This window comes from Spermophilus citellus, assembly GCF_964194105.1.
Source record: "Spermophilus citellus genome assembly, chromosome: 13".
NCBI lineage: Eukaryota > Metazoa > Chordata > Mammalia > Rodentia > Sciuridae > Spermophilus > Spermophilus citellus.
This window is the reverse complement of record NC_138193.1, coordinates 70,508,513-70,527,130: the sequence shown is the minus strand read 5'-3', so window position 1 is coordinate 70,527,130 and position 18,618 is coordinate 70,508,513. Positions and strand designations below refer to the sequence as shown.

At 31.2% G+C, this 18,618-nt stretch overlaps 1 protein-coding gene across 11 annotated transcripts in view; it reads right to left on the bottom strand.

The window, feature by feature from the left end:
• The window catches only part of CCDC88A (coiled-coil domain containing 88A), a 220,116-nt gene that overhangs the window by 75,179 nt on the left and 126,319 nt on the right, over positions 1-18,618 (bottom strand). For 10 of the 11 annotated variants that reach the window (XM_081265240.1, XM_081265244.1, XM_081265237.1 and 7 more), the window contains 4 exons: positions 16,580-16,649; positions 14,244-14,302; positions 4,973-5,056; positions 2,972-3,112 (listed from right to left, as the gene is read on the bottom strand). In XM_081265240.1, the coding sequence (XP_081121366.1) occupies positions 2,972-3,112; positions 4,973-5,056; positions 14,244-14,302; positions 16,580-16,649 (354 nt within the window). Of the gene's footprint in view, positions 1-2,971; positions 3,113-4,972; positions 5,057-5,398; positions 5,490-14,243; positions 14,303-16,579; positions 16,650-18,618 lie in introns of those variants that run through there. The other variant, XM_081265238.1, reaches the window with a different exon arrangement.

Sequence of the window (18,618 nt, the reverse complement as noted above, 5' to 3'; positions counted from 1 at the left end):
ATACATCAATGCTGCTGCGGCTGTGGCTCACTGGTAGCGCTTGCCTGGCATGTGTGAGGCCCTGGGTTCGATCCTCAGCACCGCAAATAGATAAAATAGAGGTCCACTGACAACTAGAGGAAAATATTTTAAAAAAATACACCAATGCTAAGAAAAAAAATTTTAAGTAACCCAATATTTTTACTTACAGAACTCATCATTAAGAGAAAGAATTAGAGATATTCTCAGCACAATTGTGGATTTAAACAAAGGTATTCTAATGGTTAGGAAAACAAGCATTTAAGTTAGACAGACCTGGGAAGTTACTTAACTTCTCAGAGGATGAGTATCTTCATCTTTATAAAACATGGTTATTGTGCAGATTTAATAAGACAGTATGTATTAAGACTTGCAGTACAAAGTCTGGCATAAAAGAAACAATGACAGTAAAGAGATACTAAATTAATTCAAGTCTCCTACTGGGTACACAGTAGAAGAACTGTTCCTTAGCATTAAGAATAAAAAAGTAGGGGCTGAGGCTGTAGCTCAGTGGCAGAGTGCTTGCCTAGCACCTGTGAGGCACTGGGTTTGATTTTTAGCACCACATAAAAATGAAACAAATAAAATACCATCTACAACTACAAAAAAAAATTTTTTTTTAAATTTCAAGAATAAAAAAGTTGGGCTGGGGATATAACTCATACTTGTCTTGCATGCATAAGGACCTGGGTTCAATCCCCAGCACCATAAAACAAAAAACAAACAAGAATAAAAAAGTAAAATTTAAAATTTTAAGTATTACAAAGTAAAAAGCAAATTTAAAATAGGGTGATCAAATATACTTTTTAGACAATTATGACAAAAATGAATCAAAACATTAAACTTTAAGAGTAAAACATAGATAAGAACTTGTTTTGGGGATGGGCACAATGATGCATGCCTATAATCCCAGTTACTTAGGAAGATGAGGCAGGAGCATCACAAGTTTAGGGCCAGCCTGGGCAATTTATCAAGAATAACTCTCTCAAAAAAATAAGGATATAGTTTATTTATATTTAGATACAGAATTATTATATTTATATACTATTATATATTTTACATTTGTCTAATATTTTTCACAATTATTTTCAATGGCCTTTTCTAATTTGTCTATTGGTGGCTCCAATTGGGGGGGAAAAATCTCCATAGAAATGTATTTAAACCAGCTAGCAACTGGTTCCCCAACTACCTGAGACAGTAGTACAGCTGCTTTTTATTTTCCTTGTTAGAAAAAGTAATTCAACAAAAATGCTTAATCGGGCAGGATGGTATATTCTAAAAGGTTTTCCACACAATCACTTCATGTAGTGTTTCATCTTCCTTTTAGATTTGCCACAAAGTCACATAATGACAAGTACTTTTGTTCAACCTATATTAATCACTTAAGGTAAACGAGATAAAGAAATTTATACATGTCCATATCATATGAAACCACAGTATGAATTTTTAAAAGTTATTTAGGAGCACCATATTGAAACACCTTTAAAAACTTGAAATACAAATGGAGGAATGTTTTAGATAATGGATAAAGCAGTAAAAAGACATTAAAACTGAAAGAAGATAAAGCCTATGGTTAAAAAATCAGATAAAAAATGAATGATCTAAGTATGTTAGGATAAACTTGATATACACTACAGATGTTTTCTACTCTTTTAATGTTTAAAAAATTGAAAATTCTCATCAGAAATGAAAATACTTTTATAGGGGCATGAAAATTTTGTTTAGAAAAAAAATTACTTAGGAATTTCCTCTATGTAGTCTTTCATTAGTCCCAAGAGTAATCACATAAATTCTCTATAAATAAGCTCAAAACTGTCTGTCACATGTATATGGAACAACTAAACACAGCTATACATTCTCCTGAATGGAAAAGTATTTGTGTCTGCTATAAGAAAATATTATTCACCACTGCATATGCACTAAAGTTTAGAGGGCTCCAAAATTTCAACTTGCTTTCAGAGAGTGCAGACAAAAAGTTCAGTGTAATATTACTCTTTTTAAAAAGCAAAGTTCTGCTTTAAAGGAGCTTACAATAATTATTTTTTTAAAAAATCATACTTCATAATATTGACTACAAAAATTTGAAATCTTTGTGGGACATTTTTATTCAGAACACCTGTTTTTCTCCTTTTATTAATACTTATTCTTCCAACTTCAAAATGTGGCAATAAAACTAAGAAATTAACCTTAAGCAAATTCTTATGCTTCAAGGCAATGATTTTTCCACTTACATCAACTATATTTTCAGTTTCACACTTCTGTACTGTTGCCAGAGCTGTGAGGACGATTTGAAAAACACACAGGAAAAAAATCAGAATAATACTAATTTAAAAGGAAAGGAGAAAAGAAAACTTAACTGCAATTCATTAACTAACAATTTGAGGTTCTTACATTTCCTTTCTGGTTTCTGTATTTCAGATACACATACACACACTTGCGGTCTCTCTCACATACTCTCTCTCTCTCTCTCTCTCTCTCACACACACACACACACACACACACACACACACACACACAACAGTTGGCCCATCATGTGGGTTCCACATCTGCAGATTCAACCAAATGTGGATGGAAAATATTCAGGAAAGAAAAATGTTTGTACTGAGTATGTGCAGACTTTTTCTTGTTATTATTCCCTAAACAGCACAGTATAACAACTATTTACACTGTATTAATTACAAGTAATATAGAGATGATTTAAAGTATACAAGAGGATGTGTTGGGTTATGTGTAGGTTATATGCAAACACTGAATTATTTTATATAAGAGACTTGAACATTCACAGAACTTGAAATGCTCTGTGGTCCTGGAAACAATCCCAATGGATGCCAATGGATGACCATATTTTATTACCCTCTCTTAAGAAATAGAGTATCAATTCTAGAAAACTTCTGAAGATACTAGTTTCTGTTCTTAGAAAGAAAACTTTAATAATACATTGAAATTTACAAACCTCTGAATGTTCATCTCTTTCATCTATAAGTCTTTTTAGATGCAATGCCATATTTTTCAAGAGTGGTTCTATATCTTCCTGAGACATATCTGTTGCTTCCATCCATTGCAGATCAAACACATTTTCCTGATTATGTGTTACCTTTAGAAGGACAAGCAAAATAAATAAACAAAAACAGGCTTACATTTAAATATTTATTATATTTTGTACTAGCACAATATTAGCTCAAATATTATGCCATAAAATAAAAAGCCAATATGATGACTCTAAAGGTACACTTGAAAATGAATGAAAACACAACTGAAATTATTTTATACTAAATGTAGTCTTCAAATGAATTAATATTCATTTTCTAATGAATGAAAAAAATAAAATTTAATTCACAGCATTCCTATGGGAAGCTAAAATTGACATAATGGACACTGCTATAACAAAATCTATTGTACTTTTCTTCAGATAAGACTTTAAATTGGGGGCTGGGGTTGTGGCTGAGAGGTAAAGCACTTGCCTAGCATGCGTGAGACACTGGGTTCAATCCTAAGCACCACATAAAAATAAAATAAAAAGATATTGTGTACACCTATAACTGAAAAGTAAATATAAAAAAAGACTTTAAATTTATTACACTTGAATTCAAAAGCAATTTTTTTTTAATTTATAGGGTATGTTACTGCATTCTTATACTTGAAAAGTCTTTGTAGATTCTCAAGATGGCATGGTCACAGAATCATAGAGAAAAGACTCTCAATATAAAGATATTTAAGGGCTGGGGTTGTGGCTCAGTGGTAGAGCGCTTGCCTAGCATGTGCGAGGCACTGGGTTCGATTCTCAGCACTGCATATAAATAAATAAAGTAAAGGTCCATTGGCAATTAAAAAATTATTTTCAAAAAAAAAAAGATATTTAAAAGATGAAAAATAAAGGGCTGGGGCTCAAGCGGTAGTGTGCTCGCCTGGCATGCATGCGGCCGGGGTTCAATCCTCAGCACCACATACAAACAAAGATGTTGTGTCCGCCGAAAACTAAAAAATAAATATTAAAATTCTCTCTCTCTCTCTCTCTATAAAAAAAAGAAAAGAAAATATTTATTTCTTGCTTTCCATTTCTTACCATGAATCTGGTATTTTGTTTTAACTTCCACAACAAATAGAAAAATAACACTTTCAAGGATGGTTGCAAATTCAGTAACTTTTAATACTTAACATTTATGTGAAATGAAAAAAACCCCACAAAGGTAGCACAACATATATATAAAGGGGAACTACAAATAAAACTTCATTTTGTCAAGTACTAATAAACTTACTACTGAACATAATGTTACTGTAAAGAAATCTGGGCTCTATGGATGTTAACTAACATAAAAGATTAGATATGAAACACAAAGTCATCGAAATAGAGAATATTTCAAACACTACCAATTCTCAGTCTTCAAAATTCTCTCCTTCCCCTTTTCCAATTAACATGCAAAATTAATATATTCTGATTTTAAAAGTTTTTGTAAGATTAAAAGCCCATGAGTAGATAAGAGTCAGAAAAAGCATTTTTAAAATAATATTTATTAACAATCATATTAACTTTATTTATTTGACACTGCACTTTATACTCTAGATTTAAATTTTTATATCAATGTTACAAAATATCATTGTATTGATATTTTGAATTACAATCAGGGTTCTACTTTTTGCTGCTTTCCTTTACTACTATACAATTCATTCTGTGCTAACAAAGTCATACACTTCATTCCTCAAATAACAGTTTATCCCTAAGTCCTCACAGACAAAGGCAACAATACATTTGTAGTTAGCACCATGCCATGTTATATGATGATGCCCTTGAGGACTATCTCTTCAAAAAAGAAATTATCTGCATAAAAGTAGAATTCATTTATATTTTATCTCAATCTTGTTCACCACCTTATGACTAAGTATTTCAGGAGATATATAAATAAATATATCAAAAGCTTCATAAAAAGTACATACAAATTTATATATAGGTCATTACCTCTTGAATATGTGCGGCAACTGCTGCTTTTGTATCAAAATCTAAACCTTGAATTCTTTCAATAAATTCTTCTTTTTTCTGACACTAAAATAAAGGAATAAAATAATCATTTATACAATGCAGGGTATCATCCTTAAAATGTTGTATATATCTGAAACCTCATCAGGCTTAGCTATGTTTTGAATAGTACAGTGGGGATTTATTTTACACTTAAAGTGTCTAATACACTTACCTAATACAGAGATAACAATTAGGAAATATTTATTTAAAAAAGCAATGCACTGAAAATTCATACTATGCTGGCAAGTTCTAAAGTGGGAAACCATTACACAACCTATTTGAGGTCAGCACAATATTATTATGCTAACTTTACAAACAGAGAAGTAAAGAATCAAGAACTTGTTTCAGGGAGGATAAGTTACTTGCCAAAAAACACAGTGAGTCAGTGGCAGAATTCGGAATACAGCCAAAATGCTCAGTCAGTCCCTGGCTATCACCAAACAACACAGTCTTTCTTCTTGGGGAAAAAAAAATTTTAAGCAATTTTTACTTCAGGCTTACAATTCATTCTCACATCTTCATGCTATCAATTTTAATAAAAAGAAAATCACTTTTTGTGGCCCAGTTCAACATTTATAAGGTAATATAATAAATATTTGGTGTTTCTAACATAATATAGAGTTACCAAGGGCAAAATTTAACTATGTATATATAAATGCACATGTAATCAAATGGAATAAAGGTGACAATTCTTTATTGTGTAACTTTTTTTAAAGCTTTATAAAAAATAAAATATTAAAATACAAACTTAATTTTTCCTTCCAGTAATAGTTAAATAATATTTAACGTGCATCTTAATCTCTGCCTCTGTCTACATCTCTTATATTGTAATCCAACTGCTAGTATAATTGTATTCTTGCAGCTACCAAATGAGAAGTGCATACAAAATAGACAGTATTGCCTTGCCTAGCTTAGATGAATCTCCAGGGCCAATTACTGAACTACCAGTAAAGACAATACACTCACAAAAGGAGAAACTGGCTCTTTGATCATTAAGAAACTTACAAAGCCCAAATTTATACTCTATATGTCAATTTTTTTTCAAATTGTAATATTCAATTTCTGTTGCTTTACAATTCGAACATACTGCCATCCAGTGTACAAAGTTCAACATTTTATGAAAACAAAATTATAAGGATAACATAATATTTAAAACAATTACCAGAAATGTAAAACTACTAGATATGAATAGGATGTCAGAGTCTTGGAGAGAAAGAGAAGATAATTTGGAGTTTAAAAATACTAATTTTTTTGGTCTAGTAAACAACTAGCTTACTAGGCAAAGTAATCACAAGTTTTTAATTTAATGCCTCTATCTATGCATAATTTCTGAACTAATCAGAAAATAAAATGGCAGTGTTATTATAAAAAGTTATGACTCAGGGCTGGGGTTACAGCTCACTGGTAGAGTACTTGCCTCCCACGCATGAGGCCCTGGGTTCGATCCTTAGCACCACATAAAAATAAATAAATAAAAATAAAGATATTGTGTCCATATACAACTAAAAATATTTTTAAAAAGTTATGACTTCTAATTTACCATAAAGTCCCCAATTCAACTGTCTTGTATTTTTCCGCCTTTAAACAAAACAGATACACTTCCCTTTTCTAAGCCCCAGAGCCACTGTTTCTTCACTCATATTACTTTAAGAAACTCACCCTTTAGCACATTTTTAATATACACGATAAAAATTCTCTTTATCCTTAAAATACACGAAGTTCTACTAAATCTCAACATAATTTAAACATTAACAATTTTAAAAATTCTGAATGTTTCATAAATAGCTAGGCTTTCTTTGTAAATTTCACAGGTCCTTAAAGGATAGAAAAGAATAAGAATGTCAAGATGAAAATGAGAATAAGATTTAAAATTTAAAGTTGGATAACTTCAAATCAAACATTCTGTATCAGCACTGTTGAACATGGTAGTCACTACCTACATGTTGCTAGTGAGTACTTGAAATGTAGCTAGTGCAATTGAAAATTTAGTGGCTACTATAGCTCCAGAGCATAAAAAAGTTTGGCATTAAAAAAGATATATAAATAATTTTTATTGCACACTTTAAAAAGACTATGAAGACTAAACAATAATCAACATATCTTTTTTTTCATTTAAAAATAAGTTCTCTTATCTTTACATATAGTTCTCAAACTGTCATGGGCATAAAATTACTTTTAATTGTGTTATAGTAACTAGATTTCTAAGCTAGCAGATTACCATAATATTCTTAGGATATGGAAACTGGGATATGGAGGGAAAGGAGAAAAAGTTATTTGCATGAGAAGGAAAACTGCATGGACCTTAAAGTTGTACATCTGCCACCAGATAGCTTAAGTTCTTAATATGTTATTCCTTACATTCCTCATGGTTTTCACTTGGTACTTGGTGATTTCTCATCTTAAAAAGAGACAGGCTTATATGGAAAAATTAAAATAGAGGAAAAGGGCACACCCAACAAGTTACTGAACAAGAAAACAATAAAACAAAGAATAATAAAATCTTATAAGAACACTAATAAAACCATAGTTCTAAACAAGTTAAAGTCCTATCAAAGACCAAAATAAGCCACACATAATAAAAATAGAAAAATTAAAATTCCCTCCTTAAAGGATAATCATTATCAAATAAAAACAACAAATGCTGATGCTAATGTGAGAAAATTAGATTCCTGAGTACTGCTGGTAGGAATGTAAAATACCAACCACTATGGAAAACAGTATGACAATTCCTACAAAAAACCAGAATTACCATATGATCCAGCAATTCCAATTTTGGGTAGATACACTAAAGAACAAAAGCAGGGACTCAAACAGATATTTATATACACATGTTCACGGCTATTATTTCCAACAGCCAAAAACTAAAAGCAATCCAAGTGTCCACTGACACAGAAAGGGGTATACACATATAGTGGCATACTATTCAGCCTTAAAAAGAAAGAAAATGAAAAACACTATAACATGGATAAAAGGATAAAACTTGATAAAAGTTTTATCCATGGCTAAGGAAAACAGCCAAACACAAAAGGACAAATACTATATGATTCCATTAAGTGAGGTATCTAGAGTAACCAAGTTAATACAAAATGAAACGGTGACTGACAAGGGGTGGGGGCAAATGAGTGTTAAGTTATTGTTTAACAGGGAAGTGCTCTTTCAGAAAATGAGAAATGGATGATAGTGATGATTATATAACAATATGAAAGCCTAACAATTTAGATACTGGTGAAGTATATACTCAAAAGGAGTTACAATGGTAAATTTCATTTATATTCTATTATATGTATATTATATGTATATTCTGTCACAATTTAAAATTAACAAAAACTAAAATAAAAAATCAGAGAAAATTGTTTTTATATTTGCTATTTTATACATTCTTAGAAAAAGAAATGCCTAGGACAGAAGTTATATGACCCCTAAAATAATATGATGATAAAAGTTCCAGGGGCTGGGGTTGGGTTGTGGCTCAGTGGTAGAATGCTTGCTTGGCATGTGTGAGGCAATGGTTTCAATTCTCAACACCACATATAAATAAATAAACAAAATAAAAGTCCATCAACAACTAAATATATATATATATTAAAGTTCTAAAAGGCAAATTTTAAAAATATTTTAGTTATAAATAATATTGGGATTCATTTTGACATAATCACACATGAGTGAACTATAATTTGCTCCATTTCAACCCCCAGTACTTCCTCTTTCCCTCCCACTGTTCCCTTCTTCAACTCTACTGCAAGAGTGAGTAGGAATTATATTAAAAAGGAGGATGAAAGACTCGGAATTCCCAAAACAGTGTGTACCAGGGAGGAGCAAAAGTGCCCTATTCATTTTTTTTTTTTCAAATGGTGCTTTACAAATATAAAGGTAAAATTCACCGTGGTATAGTCATAAATGCACATAGCATAATTTGGTCAATTTCATTCCACAGTTCCTCTCTTTTCCTGTCCCTCTCCTCTCTTCCCCTCTATATTCCCTTCCTTATTCCCCTGAACTCCCTTCTATAAAATGTTAACTTTTAAAATGCTTTACAAATAACTAATGGGTGAATGGCAGATTGTAGCTCTCAAATTGAGCAAATTCAGGGCTAGGGATGTGGCTCAAGTGGTAATGTGCTCGCCTGGCATGCGCGGGGTGCTGGGTTCGATACTTAGCACCACATAAAAATAAAATAAAGATGTTGTGTCCACTGAAAAACTGAAAAATAAATATTTTAAAAAATTCTCTCTCTTTCTTTAAAAAAATTGAGCAAGTTCAGAATCAAATACAAATGTATTTGCTTCTGAGAGTAATATATAAAGGTCAAAATTTTATTCCAACCATACTTTACAGTTACTTTCAGCACTACCTGGCCAAACACCAAAATAAGTAATATTTCTGGAAACTAAACAGCCAGCAATAATATAATATCTAAGTTCTGCTGAAAAAGGGTGAATTTTACATGGTCTTAAAGGTCTTAAAGAAATTTCCAAACAACAAACACTGCAAAATTTTGTCCTGCTATATAAAATGATTTTGCCTAGGAATCTCCCAACTGTATCAGGGCTATGGTGAAGAACCATAAATCTGTAAAAATTCTACGTGATGTTCAGAAAAGGTTCAGGAGACGTGTGTTATCCACTGAAAAAAATTCTAGAGGAACTTGACTGGTCTAAAGCCATCCAATAATGAAAAATTCCAAGGCTTACCCTTAGTATTATTCTTCACATTCAAAGTTATTCCTGGGGCTTTTATTTAGGTATAATCAATGATAAAAAATCTTATTTACAAATTTATTTTATGAAGTAAGATCACTGAATAATGCTAACTTAATTTCTTAAAAAAATAGTTTTAATTGTAGATGGACACAATACCTTTATTTTGTTTATTTAGTTTTTTTTAATGTGGTGCTAGGGATCAAACCGTGCCTCACACGTGCTAGACAAGTGCTCTACCACTGAGCCACAACCCCAACTCGTAACTTAACTTTTGAACGTTGCTTCCTCTCTTAAGAATTTCATAATTTTTTCTTCAAAAGAAGCAAATTTTTTTCCAAAGTTTGCTTTTGTTTTCTTTGTTATAAATATAACATCTTTTGAATTCTGCAGCTCACTGAATTCAGTGATTTATCTAGCTACTTCTATCTACGCATCACATGTATAACATAAAATTGATCTGGATGAGGAAAACACTTTTGCCACTTACTACTATACTATATATCACATTATAAACATTAGGATTTTAAACTGTTTGAATACTAAATGAATGAACACATTTTTCCTGTAATAGTACATACTAAAAAGTATTCCAACAATACTTTTTTTGGCAGATTGTTTTCCTCAACAGTTTCTTATCCTGAAGTACATTTTGTCTCTTCAATATCAACAAAGAATTCTTACTATTCATATAGTCATAGTTGAAGGAAAACAGGAGATTTTGATTATTATTACACATTTGATGTTATTAGCCTTAGTGGCTCCAAAATGCCTATAGGATGAAATCTAAACTCAATGTGGCAAATCCAGTCCTTCATGACCAAATTCTTGTCAATTTTCCAGTCTAATCACTTGGCTTGCTTCTCTTTTGCTACATTCAAACCATACTTTATGTTCTCTGAACAAGCTATAGGCTCAACATCTTTTCCCTTATTTCAGATATTACCTCATCAAAGGCCTTCCCTGACACTACAAACAGACTTAAGAAAATACTTCCTCTATGCAACAATATATATTTTGCATTATGGTAATTATCACCTCTTACTGTTATTGTTTGGTCTGTCTGCCTCTAAAATTTAAACTCTATGAACTTTCTATGTTTTCTACAAGAGCTATGCCTTTCTTTTACTACAGCACCTGTTACATTGTTAGCATTAAAAATAAATAAATAAATCAGGTCACTGGCATTGCTAAAATACAGAATAAACCATTATTTTTCAAAATTGGATCTTTCTCCTTTCTTGGTAGATTTGCAATTCTAGCACTGCAATAGATGTAAGTCTCATGGGCTTTCAAAAAAAAAATCTTTTTCTGTGACTACAAAGACAAAGTATATACTAAGACTGTTTTCCAAGTTTCTTGGTAAGGTCATATCACATCAAAGACCAATGTCTGACAACCTTCTCATCTCCTCATTTACATAAAAACCTTAAATGCTGACACAATTCAGAACAATGGTCTCCCTAAGTCTAAACTCTCTTTTTGTTTTGTCTGGTAAAATTATACAAGCAAGGAATATATCTCATTCTAATTAGGACCTTATTCTTGTGGGTGGGCAGGATAGTGGGAATTAACCTGAGTATTTTCATATTTGTACACGAGAAAATTATGTTAGATTTATTCTATCATTTCTATAGTTGACAAAACTTATCATCTCTTGATGTAAAAAAATAAACTGGCCTACATTTATTCTTTCTTTATTCTGAAATAAATTTACTACTATGGGTCCTGGACATCTTCCATATAGCACTATTGACTGCTATCCACTAACTCTAATCACATACTTCCCCTAAAGTTGCCCTCTAACATTTTGTCTACCAGCTTTTCAAACTATTCTCAAGTTAAAATAAAGTTGATAAATTCCTCCCTTCAGTCTTAAAACTTAGCTCTACAGTGCCCTATTCTTTCAAAACATCTCAAAATCACTTTTTTATTTTCCTGCTTATTATATACCCACACATATTTGTATAACTATTCTTTTACATAATTTCCAATTTTGTTTTTTATCTAAATCCAGCCAAAGATTCTTCCTCTCTTTTCCACTGACCTTGAAATAACACCCACCTTTTATCTCCACATTATATGAATCTGGGTCATATGAATCTATAAGCAGATAAATATAGCAGCTCATATATTTACAGAAAAATTAAGAGAATACTTAAGATCACTAGAATACCCTCTTGTTTTAATTACATGACAACATTAAACTATTTCAGAAGATAGGACAAGTCTATTTAAATATTATTTTGTGGAACTGGGGATGTGGCTCAAGTGGTAGCGCACTCGCCTGGCATGCGTGTGGCCTGGGTTCGATCCTCAGCACCACATACAAACAAGATGCTGTGTCTACCGAAAACTAAAAAATAAGTATTAAAAAAAATTCTCTCTCTTTAAAAAAATATTTTAAAAAAATAAATAAATATTATTTTGCTTTATGTCTTATTTAGTTCTGTGCATCATTAAGAGGGAATATCTAATACTGAGATAGTTGATTTGGGAGCAATGATTCATTAAGAAGTTATAAGAAGGGGCTGGGGTTGTGGCTCAGTGGTAGAGTACTTGCCTAGCATGTTTGAGGCACTGTGTTCAATCCTCCACACCACATAAAAATAAATAAATAAAATAATTCTACCCATCTACAACTAAATATACATATACATATGTATATATATACACACACATATATGTACATACATAAAAGAAGTAGGAAAAACACATCTATTGCACAACTCTGCTATTCATAAATATCAACAATCATTCAACTATAAAAATTCTTGAAATTTTTCTTCAGGAAATACCCAGTGGCAGAAACAGAAGAGCCTGACTTGGCTAATGTATAGGAGTAACTTCTAATGTCCCAGAACACAGCAGGATAACAACAGTAAACAACAATTAATTTGAGCTTTTCAAACGACTAGGAAAAAGGATTTTGAACGTCCCCAACACACACACACAAAAAAGATAAATGAGATGACAGATATGTCAACTACCCTAATCTGATCATTACATTTATATATATATATATATATATATATATATATATATATATATGTCATATTGTACCACATAAATAAGTATGATCACTATATATCAAATTAAAAGAATACAGCTGCTAGGCAGTCAGCTTCTAAAAGTCAGCTTTCTGGGATGTATAATTTTAGCTATTCATTTGTTTACAAATAACCTGATTTCACAAAGAATCAAGATAGTTTAAAGTAACACTATAATCATTCATGTAAGAAAAAAAGCTGATTAATTCACTGCAATATAATGGTTCAGAAATCAAACCAGAATTTCAGTTCTTTGGCCTGCTAGCAATATGACCTAAATCTAAAATAATTATCTCAGTTTACCTTAGACACATGCAGTTCCACCATAATTATTTTTTTAATATATTTTTTAGTTGAAGATGGATACAATATCTTTTGATTGATTGATTTATGTGGTGCTGAGGACTGAACCCAGTGCCTCACACATGAGAAGCAAGTGCTCAACCACTGAGCTACAACCCCAGCCCCTCCACTGTAATTATTAACAACTCCTTCCTTGACTTTGAGAATTGCCCTAATTTTGATAACTTCTAACTGAAATATCATGCTACCTAATCTTTTTATTTAAGAAAAGACATGAGAAAACCTATGTAAAGTATAACATAAAGTAGGAATTCAATGAATCATAGCTATTACTATTAGAATAATCACTGATCGAAGGGCAATATAATAATAACCCAGACTCCTAAAATGTTTTTCATAAATTCTGCCTCCTTTTTATTATTATTATTTGGGGGGAGGGGAGTTCTAGGGATTGAACTCAGGGGCACTTGACCATTGAGCCATATCCCCAGCCCTATTCTGTATTTTATTTAGACAGAGGGTCTCATTGAGTTGCTTTAGCACCTTGCTTTTGCTGAGGCTGGCTTTGAACTCGTGGTCCTCCTGCCTCAGCCTCCCAAGTCATCCTTTTTATTATTTTTTAAATGAATCTCATGTTAATCGTAGACCGACACAATATCTACTTTATTATTTATTTATTTGTTTTTTAAAGTGGTGATGAGGATCAAACCCAGTGCTGCACACATGTTAGAAAGCACTTTACTACTGAGCCACAATTCCAACCCCCTCCTTTTTATTATTACTCCTCCTTCCCTTTTCCTAAAACACACACAAATGCAAACATAAATCATAAAAATTTGGGGAATAAGTTTTTAAAGATATCTTTCTGGAAAAAAATCTTTAGAAGAAGACCACTAAAAGCCTCAGAATGAGCATAATAATAACTGAATGTATTATTAAAAATAATAATAACTGAATGTATTATTAAAAACAGCTATAATAATATATAACTACATTTTAAAATAATATATTTTTCTTTAATATAATCTCCTTATACAGATATTTAAAATTTTCTAACACACACTTTGAAAACCAAAGGTCCATCCTTAAATCTTTGAGAAAGCAGAGCCTGAAAAAACATAAAAAGGTTTTAAAATGAATATAAGAAATATTTAAACGTACCTGAACTGCACACCCCAGTAAGAGTAAAAGCAGCTTTTTAACTTCTTCTGTGCCTTGCTCTGAAATAAAAACAATAACTAAGTACAACATTCAGCTTTATTTCTACTCTCTTTCTTATAATGGGAGAATCACTTCTATAATAAATTGACCAAAAGACTTATTCTATAAATATAGCAAACAATTCAAAAAAAGCAACTCTATGTGCAGTGTAGTACTAGAAGAAGAAATGGGCAAGGATCTCTATAGTGGAGGATTATTAGTATAGATAAGTATGCTTCAAGGCTTTGTACAGTAAATATACTATAAAATACTATTTTTCCATAATTAATTATATCAGTCTACCAAATTAAGAACCTACCAAATTATGTAGATATAGGGACATGCCACAAAGTCAGCCAATATGGCTCCTCTTAGTGTTCTTATAAAAACAAATACATTATGACTTATCTACCTATAACATGTACATGGATTTCCACTATGTAGGCTCATAAGGGTCAGAACCTTAAATATCTTTTATAGTTCTCTATTACAGTGAGGCTAAAATAAATAAGACAAGCAAGATAAGAGTTAATGGTCTATAATAGAACTGGCAAGAATACCCCTATTCAATAGCATTCAGTGAAGATTTTGTTAAAATATATCTATATCTCTGGGCTAAATTTTCACTATTAGGTTAAACTGTCTGTGATAATAGCCTTCATTTCAGACATTTTCTCCTATTTTCTATGAAACAACTTAATTTCTAGCCACACTGAACCATGCTAATCACTGTTTCTCTCAAACATAGATGCATACCCACTCTTTTGTCTTAACTTTGGCTAATTCTTCTGCCTTTTTTCCCTTACTTCCTCATTTCTGTGTGAACGACTAACTAATTATCTTCCTAGGGAAAGCTCCAACACATTTCTGTGTAGTCTTTCCTGATCCAATCATGAATGATCCCCAACTTTCATTAATTAAGAATGATTAATGGATCTAATATTTATATGCCTTTTTTCTATTTCATACTAATTATTATACAATTTCTCAGTAAGCTCTCTCTCACTGAACCACAAGATCCTCCAGAACATGGATCATTTCTTTATATTCCTTGTCCCTAAAACTTGATAGGGACTTGCTAAATAAATATGGAATGAAAATAATATCATTCTTGCCATGTATGACTAAAAAAATAAAAGTAAATTGTATGGTAAAAAAAAGAAAATAATATCATTCTACATGTAAAATTTTTCCCTTTTTAAAATGTGTATAATTAAATATCCTGGAGTATCTCTAAAGACTATCCATACTCCTAATCCACCTAATTTAAGTACTAAAGAAATTTACTCCTAATCCATTAATTGATTGCTTTCTCTGTAACAACAGTTACTTGATTTTGTTTTTTATTTTGGTTTATTTTGATGACCGTGGGGATGGGATTGAAGAAAATATACTCATTTGGATACCACAGAGCCTGCAAGAATCAAACTTTTTGTGGAAACAAGTAGATACTGATTTCCCCAAATATTAAAAAACTAATCCTGAGGGTTAAGGGTATAACTCTGTGATACAGTGTGTGCTTAATAAATGTGAGGCTCCAATTTCAATCCCCAGCACCAAGAAAAAAAAAAAAACAAAAATTCTCAACATGTAACATTTAAAATCTGGCAAAGGGTAAATAATTTCAAAGAAGAAATTTAAATAACCTAAGAAACTACTTCTCAACTTTCAATTCAGAAGTAGTTTTATGTACATTAAAACATATCATCAGTAAAACCTTAGCTTCAAACTATTTGGCAAGGATAGACAATAGATAAATAAATGGAAACTGGAAATTATTTCAAAGTAAGGTTATATACCTTTAAGCTTATAACTAGATCATCCTCTATATTTGTTTACAATGACACACTAAAAGCCATAATCATCATCAAAAAGCATCAGTTTGGTATATTCGAAAAAAAATGGGAGTTAGTGTTAAATGTGTGTCTGGTCTCACCTGTGACTTACAAATATTCTAAGCTTTCTTTCTTTTTTTTTCTTTTGGTACCGGGGATTGAACCCAGAGGCACTTAACCACTAAGCCACATCCCCACCCTTTTTATATTTTATCTAGAGACAGGGTCTTGCTAAGTTGGTTCAGGCTGGCTTTGAACTTGCCCCAGCCTCCCAAGCTGCTAGGATTACAAGTGTGTGCTACCAGGCCTAGCCCTAAGCTTGCTTTCTGTCTACAAACCAGAAATTCTACAGGGTTGTAAAAAACCTAGTGAGTCAATGTAAATAATCAAATACCTGGTAAACATTATAGAATTACACAAAATAAGACATTATCATCACATTATATTAATTTCAATACCTACCAGAAAAGGGATTTTTACCAATGATTAAGACATTTGGCAATGACATCACAATCAATTGCTGCAAAGTCTCCTGTAAAATAATACCCAATAGTTATTGTATGGCTAATGCTGATGAGATAATAATTATTAATCAAGTTATAATTATGTGTACACTCTTCTGTACGTGTGCTATACAAACGTGAGAAAAGAAAAGATATGGATTAAACAGCTAAAATTATAATACCAGATAGACTTAATGCTCACAAAAGAAAATTATCTAAGTTGAACTGTTCTAATATTTATTATTTTAAAATCTGAAGGTTGAGGTGCTAGAAAATTAAATAGCATTCCTCAATAAAAGATCAAGAATGTGTACTTTTTGTCCTTTTGTTATTTCTCTCTGGGGGAACTAAAAATGCCAACTGACTTGAAAATTAAGAAAGCTAATTATCTTACTAAAAATACTGTCTTATGATCATTTCACACAAGCAATCTTCTCCTTAGTGAATCATTATTTCTCTGACTACTATCAAACTTTTATTACCAAGAATATATGCACATCCTGAAGGCACAGAATGATTCAAAAAGAAGTGAATGTTTTAAAATTACTCATCTTAGATACACATCTAGTATGTACCTTCTGTTTATACCATCTTTTCCTTGAGAGGAAATGAAGAACACTGCCATTACAACCACAGACACTGATGATATGCTACAAATGGTCTGGGATGAATGTACCAGACTACAGGATGGATGGGTACCAGATGAAATCACTGAATCTTTGCAGAGTATAGAAATAATCACGATAGTTTCTTCACAAATTGGCTTTGACTACATTACTACTAATACATTTTAGATAAGTAGTTACTGAGAAATATATTTTTGAAAGCATTCAACTTTTAAAATCATCCTTTTAAAAATAACAATGTGAGAAAGCAAATAACCATGAAAAATAACTATGAAAAGTTAACGTGTATTGCTTTTTAAAGATATTCAATTCTAGATCCTTTAAAGTATTTTTTCATGGTTGATGGGTGCCATCACAATAGATGTTAATTAGAATTAATCTTTTATCTATAATTCTTCATATATATGAAAGTTTCAAAAATTTTTCTTCAACATATTTACTAGCTATTTTAAAAGCCTACTACTAAGAATATGTATTCACTTAAAGAAAAGTAAATATTCAATGTGTATCATGTTAGAAAAATACAATTAAGAATATTAAGAATGAAACCCAACTACTATGTATAACCATAAAACTCTTATAAAAAATATTAAGAATGTGTCAAAAATTGCTAAAATCACTTATGCCAAGGAATGATACTGATTTGGGTATTTAATAAATAATTTTTCCAGTTAAAAGCAAGTTATATCAAGAAAAACAATGTTATAACCATGCATGTAACAGCTCAAAGAAATTAAAAGAATACATTTCTGATTTTAGTTTCTTGTCTTGAAGCAAAACTTTAAAGGTTATCATCATGGATATTTAAAAGAAATTATGAATAAGAGATGTTATTTGCATAAAACAACAATAATGTTTTGTCCATATCCTAACTTTGTGAAGATAACCTATGTCAGAATAAAGAACCTTCAAATACACCCTCACAAAGAAGAATTTTAAATTGTATTAGATTCTGAATTTTTTTTAAAAAAGCTTTATCTCAATTTAAGGACATCACTGATAAAACTCATTTACATTTACTTTTGAGTAACATGAGTCAAAATTAATGAATCTACATATTTCCAAGGCAATTAATTCTACTGATTTACCATGTAACACTCTATATCAGTAAACTCTCATAAGCAGAACTGTCCAAGTAGATGGTAATCTTCAATCTACTACTTTCCTGCTTCTTTTTCCTTAGTAGTTTGCCACTTCTTGTCTATTTTCCCATGCTCCCATGTTAAGCTAGTCTTTCTATAGTGATGAAAGCAATCTCATGCACTCTTACACCACATGGTATCATCAAAGACCTCATGTTAACAAAATGTGAAGTCTGATCAAACTGCTAAAGTCAAACTTACCAACATGTTATCAAAAAATGTACTCTAGT